Here is a 23,124-nt window from a genome sequence, read left to right on the forward strand (position 1 = left end):
CATTATCAAACGTAAACACGGCCACATGGACGCAGAAGTTTCGATCTTCACGTTTTAAACTGCAAACAAAGTCAAAAGCCGTCGAAATGGGCAGAGATCGCGACAGTAGACATCACCATAAGTCTAGTCATAAGCGCAAGCGCAGTGACAGTAATGATGACTGCGACAAGAGATCAAGGAAATATAGGCGGCGGCAGCGACGGGACAGTTCGCCTGGGCACCGTGATCGCGTCCTACCAGAATCGACGCGGAACAGCCTAGACGGCCGAGACAGAGAGCCAAGGAACTTGTCTCAGTTTCGCCATGACCTCACGCGAATATTTTTTGGTGACAACAGCCCCATTAACAGGCAAGTTGGTGCTTATCATAATGCTCAAACTCACAAAATGTCTTGTATCTGAGAATGCGCACAATCAATTTAAGGATAAGTTTCGCTGACCACGAAATGTAAGTGCTTAAGGAATAGTCTGAATGTATTATCCGTTGTTTATGCACACATAAAGTCATGCTTTCTGTCTTACGCAGACATTCCAAACAGTACAACGATTTCTGGGCCTTTCTCAAGAAGTATGAGGAGCGGAAGCGAAAAAGCATCGAGTCCGCGACATCGAAGGGTACGACATTATTGTAATTGCAAGATTGATTTATAGAAAGGGAAAGGCACGGTAACTGTCTCACTTGTTTTCTGTGGACACCTTAACCGTGCCGTAAGGGAAGGGAGGAAGGTGGGAGTGAAAGTGGAAAGACAGAAAGAGGAGCCGTAGTGGAGGGCTACGGAATAATTTCGACCACCTGGGGATCTTTAACGTGCGCTGACGGCGCCCTAACAAATCGACTGCACTGTATATTATATGCTTTAGCCGCTCACCGAGCGCTTTTTTGTGCTCTTGTAACGGTATTTCGATCATGAAGAACCATTTATGTATTTCACGTTGTAAGTGACACTGGAGCAACAAATAATTAAATATTTCTTTATTGTATGCAAAGGAAAAAGAAAAGCTTTAGAATTGCAAAAGTTGTGTCGCCTAGTTAGTTTTCTTTGTGTTCCACTAGTAATGTCATTCAGCAAAATTAAGTCAGTAACTATTATGTCTCACCAGTTACAGTCACAGAATTCGACTTGTTCTTAGCCCGTTGTGATGCATAAGGCATTTTTAGTTCACATGTGTTGTGAAATGGGCAACGGTGTTTTATGCGCTTACAAAATTTCTTCCACAGATGAGGCAACTGAGAGCGCTGAGTCATCATTGGGTCTTCCCAGCGTCTACAGCCCTTTGCACAAAGTAAATTTCTCCCTGTTTCCTGAGGAACCAAAAGTCCTCATGCTTGATGCCGGCGTGCTCGTCGATAGTGATGACTCATCTCACTCGCTCACCGAAGAAGATGTGGCGGAAGTGCGGACGGTTTTCCACCTTTACCTCGACTTCCTGCAGAGGCAGAAGTTCCAAAAGCTCAAGAAGTTGCGTGACTTTCAGAAAAACCTCCCCATCGCCCAATACAAGGACGCCATTCTAAAAGCCGTGTCAGAAAACAATGTTGTGTTGATTGCCGGTGACACGGGCTGTGGTAAGTCAACGCAGATACCGCAGTACCTCCTCAATTCTGGACTAGAAGGGATCGCGTGCACACAGCCAAGGAGGATTGCTGCCATATCTCTGTGCAAGCGTGTTGCATTTGAGACCCTCAATGAATATGGAACCCACATCGGGTACCAAATTCGGTTCGAGAAGCACCGTAGTAAGCACACCAAAATGCTTTTCCTCACGGAGGGACTCCTGCTGAGGCAGATTGCTACTGACCCGATGCTCAAGGACTACAATGTCATTATCCTCGACGAAATTCATGAACGTCATCTGACGTGCGACTTTCTCTTGGGCGTTGTCAAATGCCTCATGCAACACAGGAACGACCTGAAGATCATCCTCATGTCAGCGACCATCAACATCCAGTTGTTCTCCCAGTATTTCTACAACTGCCCTGTTGTACAAGTGAGTAGGGCTATGAGTGATGTGGCTGCTTTGCTGCGAATATTTCAAGCCATTGCTTTGTTCAGGTAACGAGCTGCAGAACGGGCTGTTCCATCGGCACTCTTAATTCTGAAAGTATTGTGTGTATGGCAGTTATAAGCATTGATTTTTTTTGTGGTGTTTTGCTTTGACAGTCTCTCACAAGAGAAGGGAAGAACTTTGCTTTGTTGCTGACTGTTTCATTAACGAGACGTTCAGGCATATAGCTAAGCATTTATGAACATTGCTGCTGTTGATGTAATGATTTAATATTTCACACCGGGGCTAAATATACAAACAAAAGAACCAAACTCAGGCTAAATATACAAACAAAAGAACCAAACTCAGTTTTGCATGCTTTATTTAGCTGTCTATTTAAAGTGTAGGCTCATCACTATTGTACTGCCTAAGTATGCAATTGCATTTACATGTAATCAAGTTTAGCTTTGCCTAGTAAAATAGTTCTAAGTGGTGTCTCCTTCACTGTTCCGATCATATCTTTGGGCACATGAAAATTTTCTCCAGAGGGCGCAGTTTAGCCAAAGAACAGGCTCTGCTCAACAATTGATCGTTCAGCAATTACCAGCAGGTGCTTTTAACCTAGCAACACCATTAGGCCTAATGCAGACGTCTTTTGTAGCACAAGTTGCTGTCTGTGAGACTGCCCAATATTTTCTGGTCTCCCCAAAAAGTCTTCATATATTTTCAGTCTAGCTTCAGATTTGTCTGAAACTGTTAAAGTTGCTGTTCTGCAGCTTGAGAATCCAGCATAACCTGTTGTAATTTTAATGCAGGTTCCTGGCCGGCTGTTTCCAATCCAAATGCAGTACCACCCCGTCACTGTGGAGGAAAAACGTTCTCGCACGGGACGCCTCAATCCTGCACCTTATGTTAGGCTGTTGAGTCTCATCGATAACAAGTACCCCAGCAATGAACGTGGAGACCTGTTGGTGTTTCTGAGTGGCATGAGTGAGATCTCTGCTGTACAGGAAGCGGCAGAAGAGTACGCCAACCAGAACGGCCACTGGATCATACTCCCACTCCACAGTACCTTGTCGCTCGCGGAGCAAGACAAGGTTTGCATTGCTTACTGAATTCTGAGTTGTACACTGAATGCTGAGAAAACAACTGCGCCTTTTGTAGGTGTTTTATATGGTGCTAAGTTCTGCCGCAATGGCATAGTAGTTAGGGCGCTCAAGTGCCGTGCCCAAGGACGGCGGATCGAATCCTGGCCACGCCGGCCACTTTTAGATGGAGGCAAAAAGCAAGGCGCCCGTGTGCTGTGCAGTATCAGTGCAAGGACCTCAGGCGGTCAAAATTTCAGGGTCCCTCCACTCTACTGTCTCTCATAGCCTAAGTTGCTTTGAGATGTTAAACCCCGTAGATCAAACCAAACCATATATGCTGCTAATGTGACTGACCACTTGGTTGTAGGTTTCTAAACACATTGACGTTACAACACTAGTTGAGTAGGTCAAGAATTTTCTTATTCAGTGCTTGTCTTATCTGTCTTGATTAAATGATTTGCAGGGTTTTATATTGATTACATATTTAATAAATTAGTTGAGTTAGGAAATGAGTAATCCGCTGGCCAAGTGGTTTTGTACACTTTGTAACTTTGCATAAGCCCATCTAGCTGTGCTGGCTAGATCAGGCATAGACATATGGGGTGCCCGTCACGCTTGGTTTAAATATCTGGGTGTCGGAAAAAGCCATGTATATTCAGAAGGCAATGATCACTTTCGCATTCAAGTTCACTTCTTAGCCCCTGTTTCAAAAGTAGTGACAAAAGCTGTCTTTATAGTTTTTGAAGGGCTGCTGAAATTTATGGTCATACTCTATACAACAGGTCTGTAAAGGTAGCCTTTATCAACGTTTGAGGGAAATTTAAGAGCTCTGCAAGGACCTTATAATTAAAAAATTATTTTAAAAATTCTCCCTCAAGACCGCTTAGTGCAACACTTGCACTGCATTCCTAGCTGCTTCATGTGTGAGCCTTCTCATTGAGTGCACTCAAATGTTGTGGGCAGGACAAGATTCAGCGGGGCACAATTACTTCTTTTTTTTTTTTTTGCGTGTTGATGTGGGTTTGGTTGAGAAGGGAGAAGAGTATCATTTTCCGTCTCTGATAACTTTTGCATTAGTGAGACCAGTTTAGTGTTTTTGCAGTTGTCACAGCTACTGATCGCATGCTTTTTCTCCTCAAGGTACAGATTACTGCTCATTCTTGTGGCATTGTCTAGCTTCGTGTTCTTCATAAAGGAGGTCGTACACAAGTTTTCAGAACAAGGCATTGACTAGCGTGGGACAGTGTGTGGCATTTATAAGGTAGATGATGGAACCAGGAATGAAAAGTGGGGAGGCATAAAGAGGATGTACAGTAAAACCAATTTGTTAGGATTTCATGGGACTGGAGGAAATGTATGAATTAACCAGATGTTGAATGATTGAGAGGGGCAAAAAAAAACAAAAAACAGAATGCAAAGTATCCTACATCAACATAGCTTTCTGTTGTAAATACATCTGTTATTGTTGATTTCTCTGTGCTGGGAAGCTTGCGTTGCAACTATAGACACAGGGTCAGCGATGTCTTGGATACTTCTTGTTTTTTCATTTTCACTCACTGGCTCCATCATGTTTCCAGCATTTTCCCGGGTACTTCTTGTGTTCTCATTTTTTGTCGCTGGTTCCATCATATCTCAGTTACACTCAACTAGCCCATAAGGCTGCCCTGTTTACAATGGCTTTACAGTTTAAAAGATAGACCAATGCGGAAAGTGAAACTGTTGCTATATCTTCTTGCCTCTTTATTTAATTGATTCATACTGTGTCCAAAGTTCCACTGAGGTGTGTGCATTACACATAATACTTAAGGCAGTGTACTTTTGAATGTGTGGAATATTTTGACATGTAAGAGTTCTGACTGCCTGACTGCGAAAACAAGCAGAAAGATTTTTGTGTTTGTTTCCAGGTTTTCGACTATGCGCCGGAGAAAACGCGCAAGTGCATTCTGTCTACCAACATTGCCGAGACGTCCGTGACCATTGACGGGGTCCGCTTTGTTGTCGACTCGGGAAAAGTGAAAGAAATGAGCTACGACTCGGCCAGCCACATGCAGAAGCTCAAGGAGTTCTGGATCAGCCGTGCCAGTGCTGAACAGCGCAAGGGTCGAGCAGGCAAGATTCGGCTAATTGCACACAACATCACTATCAGCTTAAACTGATACTCGGCTAAGTTTAGTTTATTAAAACTGCCAAGTAGAAGCAAGTAGAAGCTGGCAGATGTGTGAACCAGCCGTATACCTCAAATTAACCAACACTGTTTGTTAAGCACCAGTTCAAGATGCCCTTACTTAGTTATTTTTTTTTGGCAACTTTAGGATTTGTTGCAGCATACCATCACACGCTGTTTCTTATTCCGTGGCTGTTTAAGAGTCGGATAATATTCCGCATTGATTGATAAACTCGAGATTAGTGAGCCAAAAAACAGACCCAAGTTGCTTTTTCGTGAGTAATGTGCTAATGGGATTGTCCCCCCCGCAGGAAAAGAAACACTGTGCACTCACACAGATGTTTTGTGAACAGTTGGTTTCTTCTTGAATTGATTTGCTGCAGATCAGAGCTTACAGCTGCCATTTTGTAAGGGCAGGATTATTTATTATACAGTGCACAGTCAATCATTCTGTGCAATTGATTCCAATGACACACAGCCATCTTCATGCAATACAGTACAAATGTGTAATTAATGTGCAATGAAGTATTCACTTTTTCCTTGCCAATGGAAACAGGACAGGTATAAATCTGTTAGAAGAGGACTGTTTGGCAGGTTAGTTCGTCCACGACCATAGGATAGATGTGGGCGTTTGAGGTGATGGCAGAAGAGGCAAGGAAAATTCCAGAACAGGGCTGCAGCCCTTGTCCCATCTTCATATCTGCTATCGTCATTGTAAGAGTGCACACCTGTTCCGCAATAAGTGTTGCAACGGCTTAAAATTTTTGCAGTTTTGCATTAAAACTTTATACCAAAAACGCAATCCTGTGGCTAGTTTCGGCTTTCAAACCGAATTTTGTGATGGTACTTGAAGGATACCACAGTAAGCCAAATGGTGTCATTCTCTGCGAACCCATTTAGATGGTGATGTGCAGTCTTGCATAGGAAAGCTCTGTAGTACACTTTATTGCTGAGGAAGTGAAACGCTTGAAAATATGAAACATAAAGCCAGCATGCACATTGCCTTTTTAACGAGACTTTTCACTTCGCTCATTAAGCTATGATTTGCATGCTGCCTGCGAGACAGTGTCACAGGACCTGTTGTCCTGCACTTGCACTCACAGGGAGGACAGGGCCAGGTGTCTGCTTCCGGCTCTACTCCGAGGCTGAGTATGAGTCACTGGCAGCGTACTCGACCCCCGAGATCCAGCGTGTGCCCCTCAATTCACTGTTGCTTCAGCTGGTGGCCCTGGGGCTGCCGGACGTTCGCAAGTTTCCCTTCCTGGAGCCGCCTCCATCGGAGAGCATCGAAGAGGCAGTGCAGGCGCTCAAGGAGCAGGTGAGTGGGGACTGGTGAGAGCCCATGCGAGTCGCATATGAAGGTAGAAAACAGTGCTATGGGGCTATCTTGTTGGGTGTCTTTTATCATCAACATCACCGTTTGCCTGACTCACCCACTACAAGACAAATATTTCTCATGCTGGTCTGAAGTTAACCCTCTCCTGCGTCATCTCCGCCTGCCCTGTCCCATTATGCTTCCTATCTCACCTGCCCACCTTATTCTCTTTTGTTGTCTACTATGTTTGTGTTCTCTTGGTGTTTACTTTATTTTCCTAAACATCCACTGATTACCTGCTCCCTGCATTATATGTTCTGCCCGTCATTTACATTTCTTCAATTCGGCTGTAATAGCACCCTGTTTGTTCCCTAAACCACTTTTTTCTATTTCTATCATTTCCCTTTCCATAGCTCGCTTTGTTGTTCTCAAATCAATTTCAAATTTCATTACTGTTTCTTGGACCAAACTTCAATCAAACCGTTATGTGACGTTATGGTGGAAATATAAAGGTCTTTGAGCATGCCATTATCGTAGAGACGAGGATTTATGATATTAATTTGGCATTGAGAAATCACATAGGACAAACTGACGTGTCATGTTGTGGTGGAATGCTGCTCTTATCAGTGCAGTCCACCCCATGACCACATTTTGGAAAGATACTGCTGATTTCTTCAAATAGTACGCAGTGTTGGTTGGTTTTTATTTCATGCTTATCGTGTTTTATTAGATATAGTACTCTCTCCAGAGCACCCTTAGGTAAAAAATAATGCTGCCTTGGCTTGGGTGCATTTAGTTTTAATAATTAGGAGGCACCACAGTGTTTTTGAACTCCTTGGCTGAAGCGGTAATCAACAATCTATTGAAACTTTTGCTGACGAGATGTAAATCCATGTGCCGTAACAATCTTCAGTATGAAAACTGAAATAGATTCTACTCATTACTAAATTACTGTATGGTGGGGAAACATTCGTTTTAGTTTTCGGTACATCATTTTTGCTGATATGTCACTGCTGCCGCGCTCACTCATCATAATATCCATAAAAAGGGCTGCCTGCACTGATTGAAGAATTCTTGATAAAAATTTTGCGCAGAATTTCTTGCAAAACCGTTCAGGAATCGGCCACTACAGATAGTATGTTTTCCGTGGCGCCAAAACAAATTAAAAAAATTGAATGCTTAAAATTCAATGTACAGTCTCCTTGAGTGTTTGCTTCATCAGAGTCCTGCTGTAATAATGTGAATTTCCTTTGAGGTTGGGCTGGCCTCAGCTAAATATTATTGTTTTGTCTCGCGAAGGGTGCGTTGACTGCCGACGAAGTGCTGACGCCAACGGGCCGAATCCTGGCACAGCTGCCGGTGGACATCACCATTGGGAAGGTGCTCATCCTCGGCTGCGTCTTCCGGCTGGTGGATCCAGTGCTTTCGCTTGCCGCTGCCCTGAGCATTCAGTCTCCGTTCACGCAGCGGTCATTTCGAGACCTTGATGCTTCGGTTAGTGGCCTAACTTCCTTGGTGCTTCATGTAGCTGCACATGTTAATCATTGATGCGTCCTCTCTATTTCTGCATCCTTTATAGTAGCATTATTCAACATAAATATTGTTTGCGAGCAGTAAAGTAGCAGCATTTTTGGAGGGAAATCCAATTGAGGATTGGTAATTACTAACGACCATAGATCGCACGCGTGGAGTCATAGCTGTAAGCAGAACTGCAGAACTGTTGCTATAGGCCATCATACGCTGGATCGCAACACTGCGTGCAATTGTCCCTGCCTTAATTGCAATTTGGAACACCTTGGGGTGATGCGATATCTACCAATGAAGGGCTATACGACCATCTGTCATTCCGAACAGTTCCCGTCGGTGTTCGTACAAAGTGGGGTTTGCATTAACGTGATATAATGAAGGTTTTTAATGCACTGTCGCTATAGGGGATTTGCCGGGCCCGTGCCAATTCGTTGTAAAATGCTGGTAGTCGCTTGAACGGGAGACATATAATCAGGGTTCCACATTGCTCTTTAGTCAAATGCCATTAAAGTTGTTGGAATGTCAGTTTAATTGTCCCAGTGTTGCATGCATTTACATTGTTCGAGCACTGTTTATTGTACGCATTGTGTAAGGTTGCAAGCAGCTTCTACCTCTTGGTTAAATCACTGTTTCTTCCCAATGCACAGCCGTGCATATCAGTGAATTTTTTATCAGTGAATTTGGTGTTTTGAAGGTGGTACCAAAACTACATTGCATTTCAAACCACCAGAAGGTCGCACCATCTTAGGCACGTGAAAGTTGCTCAGAAACGAAATTTTGGCACTGAGTATGCTGAACAACCTTGAATGTCAATCTATTGCATAAATAAATCGAATAATGCAAACATGTGTTCTTAGATGGCGTAATTTTGTTTTTAAAATGAAGTAAAACTTAATTGACACCATTGTTAAGTGTAGGCAGGATACAGGCCTCGCTGTGAAGGCAGAGCATTCTCAAGGATGCACTTTCGTGTACGTATCTATTAAGCATTTGGCTGTCATGTTTCTACAATTCATTATGAAGACCGGACGAGCTGAGAATGCTCGATATTAGCTCCTGAATTGTAAATCATAAAAAGATAACAACGATAGCAGTGAGTCACGAATATTATTGAACTGCCTTGAAACAAATGACAGAACTAAAATAGGGGTAAGCATTCTTGCATATTAACTCGGCTAAGCAAAACTGACTAGCCCAGTTCGTCATGTTTGATTCAGCCCGGCATGCATCTCAAGCTTGGGATGCATTGAGTGCCTAGAACTGATGATGAGTCAGTGGAGTGCTCTAATGAAGTACCTTTTTATCCACTGGTGTGAAACACACAGGCAGCCCGCAAAAGTGTGGATTCCGACCATGGCGACCCGTTCACACTCCTGAAGGCATACCACGAGTGGCTTGAATCCAAGTCCAGCTATGGTGAGGACACCCGGAAATGGTGCCGGCGTCTGGGGCTGGAAGAGCAGCGTTTCTACGAGATGACCAAGTTGCGGAGTCAGTTCAAGCACCTGTTGCAGGTAAGGTATTGGACTCTAGTAGTTTGTTCTAGTAGTTCTTGTTCTAATAGTTTGTCAGTAATCATCCCTACACTGCAGAAATGTAGAAGTTTACAGATTTATCACGAAAGTAATAATTACGGCACAATTAAAGCGAGTAAATTATGGTAGTGTCTGCGTGCAAACGAGTGATAAAACTCTGCATATACCAGGTGCATGCAGTAAATGAATAGCAAAATTCAAAAATTGAATCAAGTGACCATGCTCCACAATGCACTTCCAGCTTACTGGTGGGCAGTACAGTACTATAAGGAGAAAGCATGGTTGCAGTGTATTCTTGCTTGTAAGTTACAGATGAGCTTAGTTATGAGTTTTTTTTATGTATTGAATTACTGGATATTGAACAATGTGCGGTCCCCTCCGAGTTCAGTATGTCTGCATTCGACTTTGTTCACATTCTGATGGCTTGTATCATACATCACATGCCGGCCATTATGCGGTTATATAGGATGTTTATAGACTGCTCCAGATTATTCTTGTGTAATGTGCGGTTAAAACTTTCAAGTAATTTTTAAGTAATGTGATTCGAGGGAGCCCGCACATTCTCATTGCGTCACAGAACTCCTGTTTTACACAGAAATCATTTGACAGCTCAGCTGGATTTGTACGCAGAGCTACAGTTTGTTCTAAATGGGGAAATTATTGGAATCGGTTTTGAAAGGACAAAGGTCTGAATGCTAATTGAGTCATTTTGCTGAGGCGTGTTATTTCAGAACGCGCTCTAGTGTGCTGTCTCCTTTTTTTTTTTTTTTTTTGCTTCCCTTAATTATATAGTATTTCCGCTTGCATAGTATGTATTTACATTTGGAAATGTGAGAGGAACCCTAAAGGGACACACACTGAGGACAGATTTCTTTAATAAAAACGAAGAAAGAATTGACTGGAGTTGTGTTTATGTGTAGGTTGCTCTTGTTGACATTCCTGTTTCTTCGTTTGATTGATATGGTTCAACATCCTAAAGAGCCTCGGGCTATGGGAAACGTCATCGTAGAGGGCCCTGGAAATTTCAGTCACCTAAGGTTCATTAATGTGCACAGACATCACACAATACAAGGGCACCTTGTCTGTCGCCTCCGCTGCCGCAGCTGGGCTCAGCTGTCGAGCGCTTAACCACTGAGCTACTGTGGTGAGGTCTTCTCCTTGTGTAGTTACATATTCTCGTGGCTATGGTATAGGCTCGTTACCACCCTTGTTAATGGTCTTGGTGATGTTCTCAGGAAGTGGGCCTGATGGAGAGCGAAGTGGAGGTCATGGACAGCGTTGCACGAATCCAGCGTCATGGAGAGAAGAAGCAGCTGAGGGACCTGCGCCGGCAGCTACAGAAAGCACCGCGGAAGAAGCGCGTGCTGCATGTTGGCCACCGGGGGGACGACGACGAGGAAGAGGAAGAGATCGACATCAAGGACGTTGAGTTCAGATTGCAGCAGGATCCTGCCCTAGTCCAGGTAGGTGTACCCACTGCTGGACAGATACCTTACCTTTCCATGGTCACTGCTTGCTAGTGCACGTTTCATGAGCATAGTTTCCCCCCTTTTCTTCATTGTCATTTGTTTCTGGAACTTATACTGCAGCATTTCTGTTCGTTTCCTGGCATCACCATGCCTATTTTCTGTCAAATAGTAATTTTTTCTCACGAAAAGCTATGTGAGCTATGCGAAACAGGCATAGCTGTTGCCCGCATAAAGAATAATCGCCTTATTTCATGTTGTATTTAAGTATATTGTGAGCACTGTGTGGCGCTTCATCTTCCACACTGCTGAACGTGCTGCTTCATCTTCATCCTGCTCCCTCTTGTAGATACCCATCGTCATCGCGGAGTGTGTTTGGCTGCAGTGTGCGACCAAGGCTTCAGGTCTGTAATAAAGCCTGATTCCCCAAGTCCGACCTTCGCGTTACCTTACACGTGGTGGAGGTGCGCCTTGATTTCCCCGCTGCTTCGTCACCTGCATCCACCTGGAGCTTCGTTCTGGCCGCCGTTTGATCCCGACCACCATCGTCATGACACAAGAGGGCCACTCCGCTATTCCGACTGCTACCAACTCGACTCCAGCTCCCCTTGCCACTTGGACTGTCAGTAGCCGTCAGCGCGACCCTCAGATGTTCGCCGGTCTCCGCGGCGACGACGCTGATGACTGGCTCGACAGCTACGACCGGGTCAGTGCTTTCAACCGATGGGACGATTCTCTTAAATTAATTAATGTGTCCTTTTATTTGACGGATGTGGCCAAAACGTGGTTTCTAAATCATGAGTCGACGATTCCGGATTGGGCTACCTTTAAACAAAAGTTACGCCAGATTTTCTGCGCTCCTACTGTTCGCACGGAGTCCGCCAAGAAGAAGCTAGAAGCCCGACTTCAGCGGTCCAATGAGACCTATACCTCTTATATCGAAGACGTTCTCGCACTTTGTCGGCGCATAAATGCCACCATGCCAGAGGCCGAGCGGGTTCGGCACGTCCTTAAAGGTATTGGTCCACTCGCCTATAACGCCCTGGCCGTGCAGAACCCAACCACAATTGACGCCATCATATCGACTTGTCAACGCCTTGACGAACTACAGTCAATAAGCCTGCAGCCTGATCCCACTTCATTTGGTTTCACTGCCGAAGCTGACCTCCGTGAAGAGCTCTCGGCTCAAGGTAATTTGTGCCGCCCTGCATCTGAGCCACATAATTCAAGTGCCGGCCTGCGTAGCATTGTTAAAGAAGAGCTGGCCTCAATGACCCATTCCCCGCCAACATCGGTCGCTCCTACCATCTGTCAGGTGCCAACGTACGCCCAGATCACGTCCTTGCCGCCCGCAGTTGGAGCGCCTACGCCACCGGCGCCTACCACTGCTCATGTCGCTGCATTGGCACCACCTGCCGCGGCGCCGACATACTACCCCAACTGGCGCCCAGCCCGCCCTGTGTGTTATTACTGCGGGTACCGAGGCCATATTTCCCGCTTCTGTCGTCGCAGGCTCCAGAATGAACGCCGCGGCTACGAATCATTTGAAGCAGACTACCCTCCTCGCTTTTCCGGCTCTAACCACCGTTCATTCCCTGATTATCCCCGACGTTCATCACCCCCGCCAGAAAGCCCCGCTCCGCCTGCTGGTTACAGGCCTTCAAGATGCCGTTCTCTTTCGCCTTTTCGCCGCTCCACCTCGCCTCTCCGTCAAGCTTCTCTGACGACCCCCCGCCTGTCGGAAAACTGACCACTGCAGTTTTAGGAGGGAAAACTGCACTCTTCGGCCATCCCAAAAATCCTCCGGAATGCCCCTGGAATATTATTTTAGTGCGGGTTGAAGGATTATCTGTTGAGGCTTTGGTTGACACGGGCGCCGCTGTTTCTGTGATACACACTGACTTGTGCTCCCGCTTGCGAAAAGTGAAAACGCCTTATGATGGACCTGAACTCCTCGGAGCTAATGGTGCAATAATTCGGCCTTCTGCAAAGTGTACTGTGCGAGTTTTTATTGATGGTGTCCGCCACCATGTACAATTTGCCGTGATGTCACCGTGCGCTCACCCAATTATTTTAGGCTGGGATTTTCTGTCTGCCGCATCAGCCAGCATTTCGTGTCGCGACAGGGTCATTTACATGAACGAGAGCGATCCGTCTTCTGAACCTCCCGAGCCCCGTTATCGCCTGCTTGCCGCTACTAACTCAGTGTTGCCCCCTGGATGCGAACAACTTGTCGCGCTTACTTCTACTGACATTGATAACGGAGATGTGCTAATCGTGCCTTCTGATCGCCATCTGACCCGCGGAATCGCGCTACCACCAAGTCTTGTTCGGTTTGAGCATGGCACAGCGCTTGTCGCTGCTTCGAACACTTCCCCAGAGCCCATTGTGCTGACTAAAGGGACATGTTTTCCTTGTGTCCTGGACATTCACCCGGTGTCCCTCACCACCCTTACCGCCCCCTCTTCCTCACCAGCAGCTTCTTCCGATGCTTCTCTCTCTGTTCTCTTTGGCACCATCAATCCTGACCTTCCTGCGACTCACCGCCAAGCTTTGCAGGAATTACTTCGAAAACACCAAGCCTTCTTTGATGTCACTTCTCCGACCTTGGGCCGAACGTCTTCTGCACAGCACCGCATTATTACAGAAGGTACTTCTATTGTTAGCCGCCGCCCTTACCGTGTTTCCTTATCAGAACGTAAAATCATAGAAGATAATGTGAATGATATGCTCCGGCGAGACATTATTCGGCCATCAGCTAGCCCCTGGTCATCTCCGGTCGTCTTGGTCAAAAAAAAGGATGGGTCCGTGCGTTTTTGCGTTGATTACCGCGCACTTAACAAAGTCACTCGAAAAGATGTTTACCCTATGCCACGAATTGACGACTCCCTCGACTGTCTTCAGGGCGCCGAATATTTCTCCACTTTGGATTTGCGTTCCGGTTACTGGCAGATACCGATGCACGAAGCCGACAAAGAAAAAACCGCATTCGCTACTCCCGATGGGCTTTACGAATTCAGTGTCATGCCTTTTGGACTTTGTAATGCCCCCGCTACGTTTGAGCGCATGATTGACACTGTTCTTAGAGGACTTAAGTGGAAAACATGCTTGTGCTACCTGGACGACATAGTTATTTTCTCTGCGACTTTTTCTGATCATTTATGCCGCCTTGATCAAGTATTAACGTGCCTGGCATCCGCCGGTCTCCAGCTGAACACAAAAAAGTGTAATTTCGCCAAGAAAGAAATCAAGATCCTGGGCCACCTCGTCAGCCGCGATGGCATTCGACCCGACCCTGACAAGCTTGCTGCAGTTTTGAACTTTGCACGCCCTCAGCGGACTAAGGAACTACGCAGTTTCCTTGGCCTGTCTTCGTACTTTCGCCGTTTCATTCGAAATTTTGCTACCATTGCTGCACCGCTCCACCGCCTCCTTACAGACCGTACTACTTTCAATTGGTCCGAAGAATGCGAAAAAGCTTTCCAAACCCTAAAGAATGCCCTCACTTCGGACCCTGTTCTCGCTCACTTCGACGACACTGCTGCCACCATTCTTCACACCGATGCCAGCAGCCTCGGTATCGGCGCCGTACTTCTGCAACGTGATACCGCTTCTCGGGAAAAGGTAATTGCGTTTGCCAGTCGAACTCTAACACTAGCGGAACGCAACTACACCATCACTGAGCAAGAGTGCCTAGCCGTCGTTTGGGCAGTTCAGAAATTCCGCCCCTACCTTTACGGCCGGCATTTCACGATCGTTACCGATCACCACGCTCTGTGCTGGTTATCAACCCTCAAAAATTTGACTGGACGCCTGGGCCGTTGGATTCTGCGTTTGCAGGAGTACCACTTTGATGTCATATTCAAATCGGAACGCAAACATCGAGATGCCGATGCTCTTTCCCGCTGCCCGCTCTCAGAATCACCACCTAGTGCTTCCTCGAGCCTTCCTGCGTGCACCCTCGACGTCCCAATGTCGTCCAGAGCCCCAACCTTCTGTGCTACTCTTGCCGCTGCTCCAGATCGCTACGCCATTATTTCAAACCAGCGAGCAGATCCCTACTGTATTTCCCTAATCAACCTTCTCACCGGTGCTTCTCACCCTCCTACCGCTAGGATGCGCAGACAACTCCAAAAGTTCAAACTTGACAACGGCGTGCTCTCCCGTTATATTTATTGCTCCGAAGGCACCCGTTGGGTCCCCGTTATTCCGAAAGTGCTTCGCACCCGTATCCTGGCGGCTTTCCACGATGATGCTACAGCCGGTCACTTAGGCTTTCATAAAACTTACCACCGCGTGAAAGCCCGTTTCTTCTGGCCAGGCCTCGCCTCAAGTGTGGCAAAATACGTCGCCTCTTGTCTGCCATGTCAGCGCCGCAAACGGCCCACTTCTCCTCCTGCTGGCCTACTACAGCCGCTACCTTGCCCTGCTACTCCCTTTGCCGTTGTTGGCATAGACTTATACGGGCCACTTCCATTGTCCGCACGAGGTAATCGCTGGATCGTCACCGCCGTCGACCACCTAACACGCTACGCTGAGACCGCTTCCCTGCCTAATGGCTCAGCACATGAGGTCGCGACCTTCTTTTTGGAATCGCTCGTACTGCGCCATGGGGCCCCTCAAGTGCTTCTCAGCGATCGTGGTCGGACATTTCTGTCGAAGATTGTAGCCGAAGTTATTGAGGCCTCAACCACACATCACAAATTGACCTCCAGCTATCACCCGCAGACCAATGGGTTGACTGAGCGGTTCCACCGCACGCTTTCTGACATGTTGTCTATGTATGTCGACCAGGACCACCGAAACTGGGACGTAATACTTCCTTTTGTTACGTTCGCCTACAATACGGCTGTACAGCGGACCACAGGTTACACCCCGTTTTTCCTCGTCTACGGCCGTTCTCCCGCTACCTTTCTTGACGCCTCTTTTCTTTCTACACATGCCAGTTCCTCATCCTCTCTTCCTGACCAGTTCCTTTCCCGAGTCGCCAAATCACGCCGGCTTGCTCGCGTCAACACGGAAGCTAGCCAGGAAGACCGCAAGTACCGCTATGATGCAACCCATCGCCAAGTTTCGTTCCGTCCCGGCGACGAGGTGTTACTTTGGACCCCATTACGCACTCCTGGCCTTTGTGACAAGTTACAGCACCGTTACATTGGTCCTTACACAGTTCTTGCAAAAACCTCCCCTGTCAACTATCGCGTCTCCCCTGTTTACCCTCCTCCGGACTGTCGTTACCGTGGCACTGAAGTTGTCCACGTTTCACGTATGAAACCTTTTATTCGGCGCAATCCTGCGGACTAATTGCGGCCAGGCTGGCCGCTTGAACTGCGCGGGCGAAATAGTGTGAGCACTGTGTGGCGCTTCATCTTCCACACTGCTGAACGTGCTGCTTCATCTTCATCCTGCTCCCTCTTGTAGATACCCATCGTCATCGCGGAGTGTGTTTGGCTGCAGTGTGCGACCAAGGCTTCAGGTCTGTAATAAAGCCTGATTCCCCAAGTCCGACCTTCGCGTTACCTTACAATATGGAGAGTTGATGTTAGTGGGGAGTTTTGAAATTCTTCCCTTTGGAATTTCACTGCAAAAGGCTGAAGCAGTTTGGGCACTTGCTCGAAATTATTTGTACCTCTTCTCGCTGCTGCCACGCTTTCATCGTAAGCGCATTTCTGTTTTTCCTTTCTTTCTGCGTTGTTGAAAACCAACATTTTCAAGTGGCTTCCAGTCACTTGAGGGAACAGAGGGCTGAAATCGCTTGCACTCTTTCTTGCCTGTTTTCTTTCAAACCAGGAATTTCTGCGCCGCAGCCGCAGTTTTGGCTTCCACGACCTAAGCCTGATGAAGCTGATCCTGTGCGCTGGAGTGTACCCACAGATCGCCATATCAGACGACCACAATTCGTACAAACGAGACTCGGACCAGCTGTTTCACACTAAGGTATGCTTAGCATGGCTTCCTCTCTTGTTTTTACTTATTCTTCAATTTTTTGTTTTTATTTTCTTAAACTGTGCAATAATATGGTTTTGCACATTTGTAGAAAAAAAGAACCTTCAGAGAATCCTCTCTTAGAAAACAAATAATCTTCCGAGATTCCACAATACATGACATACTAGAAGCTGTTCCTACAGGAAAACAGTAGAAGCTGATGTAGCTGTGTATTTGATATTTTGAATGAAATGTGGGTCACCTGACTTTCAATGAGTGCAGAAAAGATTTAAATTGCTACAACACCCACGGCCACATATCTATTTTGTTTCGAAATTGTTTTGTTTCGATCACTGGTCACTTTATTAGAATAACATATTGAGCATATGTATGCGGATTCTCTCAAGGAGAATTTGTTTTTATCACTCCCGTTACATGATGTTTTATTACATGCAATGTTTAACCAGTGATAGGTAAAAGCATGAAGGTTGAATGCATTTTTAACTGAAGATTTGAATAGCTTTTACCGGACTGCATGCTCATTGCGTGCAGGGCAAAGGGTTTGTGGTGCTCCATCCAAACAGTGTCCTCGCGTTGCACGCGGATGTGCTTCGTCTCGATGACATGGACATCCTGACCGTGCCCAACTTCCGGAGTAATCTGCCCGTCAGTGCAAAGCACCAAGTTGTGGCGTTCATGTGAGCTGAGAAGCATGTCCTTTCAACTTTGAACTTTGCCGCTGGAAGTGCTCATCATTTCTTGCTGAATTGAGAGAGAACAAGCAGTAGCGGCAACTCAGAAGTGGGGCTTTGTATTTGAATTTGAGTTCAGTAAATGGCAGGCAAGCTTGTGGGTAGTCCGGGAGAACTTCGGGTGTCCCAGTTGTCCAAATCTCTGCGTTCTTCAACCTGTACCTTTCCTTCTGCCTGCTTTATTTCGGACCTTTTCATTCACTTAGAAGAAAGTGTTGTCACACTAGAGACAGCATTATTGTTGAATTTAGCCAATTTTCCATGCATTCTCAGGGATGAGAGCGAAGATGTGAGGAGTTTCATAGGTTTTCTTGAAAGCAATCGGGGGTTTCTTCGAGGCTAAAAAAATGGAGAGCGCTTCATCTATGGCCAAATTGTTTCTATAGGAAGGAATCAGAATGGTTTTTGTGCACTATAACAGCATGGGATGCTGCACTTTGAATATGGGGCACAAAAGGATTCCACTAACTATCTGTTTCTTCACTATTTTATCTCAAACCAACCAGCTGGACTTGGTCCTCTCTCTTAGAGCCTACGTGCTGAGTATCAATCCTTATTCAAGGCTTGTAGTGGTCCGTGAAACACTAAAAAAAATATCCCTTGATTTCTGAAATGTCATATATAGGAATCAAAGGACCTCGAACATATAGAGCAGTTGGAAATCCTTGAGTTTTACATTTGGCCGGGCTGAATGGATTCAGCTTCTGGCCTCACCGTAATGAGGAAATTCCATCCAATCTGATTATTTTAGTCGCAGATGATAACAGCAATTTTTTTTAAAGTTCTTCCATCATAAAGCCAGTGGTGCCGAAATGCTTTCTCAGATCTCTTCTCACAAATTACTCAGAAAAAGAAGAAAAACATGACTTCCAAGCAGCCAAGAACTCTTGCGGGGCGGTCCCCGAACCACTTTTTGTTCTGAGGGCGCGGAAGCAGCCGCCCTCCCCACAGCTTCAAGCCATTGACCATGCAATAACGGGCAAACTTCGGGATGTTTCTTGATATGCTTCTTTAGCATCTTGTAGTCCAGTCTGTTTTTTAGAACTAGTAACAAACATAATCACTTATCTTGTGGTGGTGAACAAAGCCTGAAAAAGTGTGAACAAGAAGAAATATTTAAAGTATGGATTACTAGCATGTTTCATGACTGTGTATGCCTTTCTGCATTTTCTATTCTTAATAAAAATGAGCTACTGTGTTGAAGGCATTATTTTTTGTCCAAGGTACCGAACGGAACATCACTGGATGTTCTTTCAATCACTATGTCAGGCCATTAACACTCCTTGAAAACCGTTTAGTTTTTTTCCTCTAAAATGCTGCATATCCTTCTTATTGATCTTTCGAGTTTTTGCAGTTTGATGGTTGAAGAGTATCGCATTTTCAATCTTGCTAACATTTGGGCAGCTTGACAAGTGTGCATAGGCTGTGCGTTGTTATTGGCACTACCAGCACCTTTGCGACCGGCACTGCAGACCAGATACTTTCTTGTTAGTCAATTTTTCCATTCATAGTTTCTTTGTTTTTTAGACCAAGGTGGCAATCCTAACTTCATCTGCATCCACTGTTCAATTGCCGTATTAAGGGCTCACAGGTTTGACGTCACTCTGTGCACGCGCCGTCGGGCGAGAGAATTTTGTTCAAACTCTGTGCTGTTCTTGAAAGTGGACAGCACTGCGCCTCTTTCACCTGAACCGGAAGTGCGTTTACCAGTAATGCTCTCTGGCTGACACGTCATGTTCTTTTTAACTAAATGGACAGGTGCACTCGTGCAGGTGGGCAGTATTATCATAAGTAAAAAAATATGATGCTTGATGCTTGTGTGCCCTTTTAGAGTTAGATGGAAAAGTTGTAACGCGTTATGTGTTTTTATGCTCAGCAAAGTATGCCATAATAGTGTGTGGGATTTGTGCCAACAAAGTGCCCAGAGGCTTTTTAGAACACTTTTTTGTTTTGCTTGATTACTAAGCATGACCTTTTCAGCGGACTCAGCCTTTAGCTGGTGACTTGTTCTGTCTTTACAGGTCCTTGCTGGAAACGACCAAGCCCTACTTACTGAACTGCCTGAGGGTGCAGTGTGTCCAGATGCTGTTGCTGGTCTCTTCTGCCATAGACTCTAGCATGACAGTGACCAGGTAGGTGTCGCCACTTATCCAGTTTAATTTGTAAATATTTGTAAAGTTGTAGTATTAGTTTGCTTCACTAATCTACAAGTAACTAGGAGTTATGAGCTGAAGTTGTTTACAGCCTTGGAAGCAGTCGGCGCAGAGTATACTGAGGCGTTCATTTCATAGTTGCGTAACTGGAGGAGTAGTCAACCCAAGTGAACCAGGTTGTTAAAATCATGGTTACTTGAAGTATTGCATGAACTGCGTAGAGTAGAATTAAAGATTTCAATTGATGTATGCTGTCAAGGTCATTCACAAGGACCGTTCAGCTCTCTGAAGGCTTTAAATCCTTGATCAAAGGCATAATATAGCGGCATATATAAATGTGGGCACTAGGTTAATATAGGTACATAATTATGCAGAAATTACTACACAGCCATTCCAAACCAGGAATGCAAAATGAACACATGAACACACACACAAAAAGAATTAAGATAGATGCCTTTGGGTTTTAATTTAGGCTTAGTTATGGCTCCTGTAAATGCCTTTTTTAATTTGCAAAAAATGAGTGTTTTAAAATGCTAAAATGTACGCATTTTTTGTATGTTCTCAATAGAAACCGTAGATTTGAGAATCTAAGTGGATGGAATATTTTCTTTGCAACGCTGGGTTACTCCTTTATGAATTTCAAAAGCCTTGTCATTTTGTTTTCTCTTTGGATATTTACACTTCAAAGGATAATTCTTTGGGAAGCAGTCACTATAATTAGGGGTGTGCGAATAGTACTTTTTCCAAACCGAATCGAATACGAATAGTGCACTCTTGCTATCGAATCGAATACGAATAATGTAGCTAAAAAGCAAATCGAATACGAATCGAATAGTGAAAGCAGCGAATCGAATACGAATCGAATAGTAGAGCGCTATAGAGCGCTCTACTATTCGTTATAGCGCTGTTATAGCGCTGCGGTAGAGCGCTATAACTCGTGGAGTAATAGATCTGACGGGAAAACGCTGATCTCCTCTAGAGGGCGCAACTATTAATCTCTACGCACATTGTCAGTTGCTGGTTGTTTTTATCTACAACAATTACGTTTCAACGAGTTTATTTAGTGAACTAGATTGCATGATACAATATATCAGAGAGTATACGAATGGCTGAGCGACGCTTTCGTCCGACTTGCGTCCGCGTAACCCGAGGCCACAGAGTTGCGCTTCCCCTGCTGTTGGCTCTTCGAACTAGTTATCACCGAGCGCACGATCTCCTCATCGTCCTCTTCTTTTCAGTGACTTTCGTTGCTTTCGTTCTTTCTCAATTAGCTCGCGTGCTCTCCTCTAGCTGGCGCTAGGCGATTACAACTGGCGCTAGGCGACCTGAGATGTATAGTGGAGAGATGTATGGGCATGAGCTGACAACATTCATGCAACTCTCATGTCATGCGCCACTAGCATAATAAACTTAACCTCAACTATTGATGATGAAAGTGAATGAAATTTTCAGGGAATAAACACGTAGCGTTACTTCTCGGCAGATTAGAGACGTGTGAACTATGACACGACTACGAGAAATTGCCTCCGCGATTCGTGATATGTCCAATCTTTAAGAATGTTTTCATGCGAATGGACCGTGTCGCGGCCACGCTGACTGTGTGTAGGCTCCCTGTAGGCGACGTGTAGGCTCTTTAAAATGGTGATCTCTGCTTCTTGCGTAGGTTTATTGCGGCAGCAAGCTGTGCCTGCTCGGAGCTGACGCTGCCTTCGCGAGAATGGTCGGAGGTAACTGAGAAGTTAATTCGTGCCAGTTATTCGAAAAGTATTCGAAAATTATTCGAAAATTTGCGAAGATATTCGAACAGTTTCGAATAATTTTTAATTTCCACTATTTGATTCGTTTAACTAATCGAATATTATGATATTCGATTCGATATTCGAAAATTTCGAATATTCGCACACCCCTAATTATAATATATAAAAAAATTTCTCGGGTGTAAAAAAGCTAGGGTTACAATGTTATCCAGTAGAATGTATGTCAGCTGTTAAAGATGCACGTGGTAGGTGTATAGCTCTAATTGCATTTGTTGCAAGTATATGTGCGTATTATAAACCAGCTGGTGTTGTTCATCTATCTGTTGATTTTTTTTTTATGCTCTTTTTCTACCCCAAGGCTGGTGTTTGACGAATTTGTTGAAGTGACTTTCCCCGACCCAGAGGAAGCATTGCAACTCTTGCTGAAGGTCCTCGTCGCGCGGAGCCTCTATGAAAAACTGGTTGCTCACATGCTTGAAGGTATGGTCGGTGCATGTCGTGTTATGTAGACTGGAGTCTTACTGAGCAATTATTTCGACCCCTCTTCTTTGTGACAACATCACTTCATTTTAATTCGAGGACATTGCAAGAACTGGCATTTGGCGTTGTCAGCATCGGTGGTGTTTGTGAGTGAAAATAAGAACATTCATAAGGCTTGGTTAAGGGGGGTTTATATCCGTGTTGGGTTATTTATTTTATTTACTTTATTTCAACATACTGCAGGCCATTGCTCGGCCCAAGCAGGAGTGAATTCACATTAGTATATAATGAAAAGAATAAAATTATGCAATATTAGCTGCACACAGGCACAAAACATACGTAAAAACAATATTAGCAGGTGAATAGACGTTGTAATGCATCAGAAAAATCTTTCACAGAGTGTCGCAGCTTGTGACTGTTTACTGAGGGGTACATGTGAGTTAGTAGAGGTTTAAATTGAGGGATTTGTGATCTAGTGAGTAGCAAAATGCAAATATGTGAACAAGAATTTGCTAGGGGAGCCACAGACAGGAGATATTAACACTTCTGTTTAAGTGCCCTCTTAAGCTTAAGCGCTCGCCAAATGTTTAGGTGCTTTTTTTCTACAAGAAGGCCTTTTTGGTAAACGTCAGGCAGTCTTGTGGGACTCTTTGCAGACTATTATTGCTTCCGCTGTTCACTGAAATTCACGTAAAGAACATTAGTGGGCAAGTCAAAAAACAGCTGTCGTAATTTTGTACAGCTATGGTGTATATTCGAAGTTAATTTTGCAAGCTTCACCGAATTTTCATGATTAAAAAAAGGTTGAAAGCAGTTATTTTTAAAATATCAGAGGAATTGAAATTCTGAATAGTCACTGTGCCATTGCTTCTCTGGAAGTCAGCCAAGCAAAAAAAATGATAAAGAGCACACGGGACAATGGCAATGTATTCAGAATAAAATATAGGCGGGACTGCGAACAGAAGTATTATCTCTGT

At 45.0% G+C, this 23,124-nt stretch overlaps 1 protein-coding gene across 1 annotated transcript in view; it reads left to right on the top strand.

Moving 5' to 3' along the window:
• Positions 1-23,124, top strand: part of LOC146178566 (putative ATP-dependent RNA helicase DHX34) — a 30,709-nt gene continuing 7,585 nt past the window's right edge. Inside the window, exons 1-13 of the mRNA XM_084578378.1 lie at positions 1-349; positions 526-614; positions 1,219-1,988; positions 2,801-3,082; positions 4,978-5,182; positions 6,341-6,555; positions 7,852-8,046; positions 9,405-9,593; positions 10,850-11,077; positions 16,871-17,017; positions 17,558-17,703; positions 19,779-19,889; positions 22,026-22,147. Coding sequence (XP_084434504.1) covers positions 87-349; positions 526-614; positions 1,219-1,988; positions 2,801-3,082; positions 4,978-5,182; positions 6,341-6,555; positions 7,852-8,046; positions 9,405-9,593; positions 10,850-11,077; positions 16,871-17,017; positions 17,558-17,703; positions 19,779-19,889; positions 22,026-22,147 — 2,962 coding nt within the window. The 5' untranslated portion in view covers positions 1-86. The remainder of the gene's footprint in view (positions 350-525; positions 615-1,218; positions 1,989-2,800; positions 3,083-4,977; positions 5,183-6,340; positions 6,556-7,851; positions 8,047-9,404; positions 9,594-10,849; positions 11,078-16,870; positions 17,018-17,557; positions 17,704-19,778; positions 19,890-22,025; positions 22,148-23,124) is intronic.

The sequence above is a fragment of the Amblyomma maculatum genome, chromosome 9, assembly GCF_055883805.1.
Source record: "Amblyomma maculatum isolate TAMU_Amacu chromosome 9, ASM5588380v1, whole genome shotgun sequence".
Taxonomy (NCBI): Eukaryota; Metazoa; Arthropoda; class Arachnida; order Ixodida; family Ixodidae; genus Amblyomma; species Amblyomma maculatum.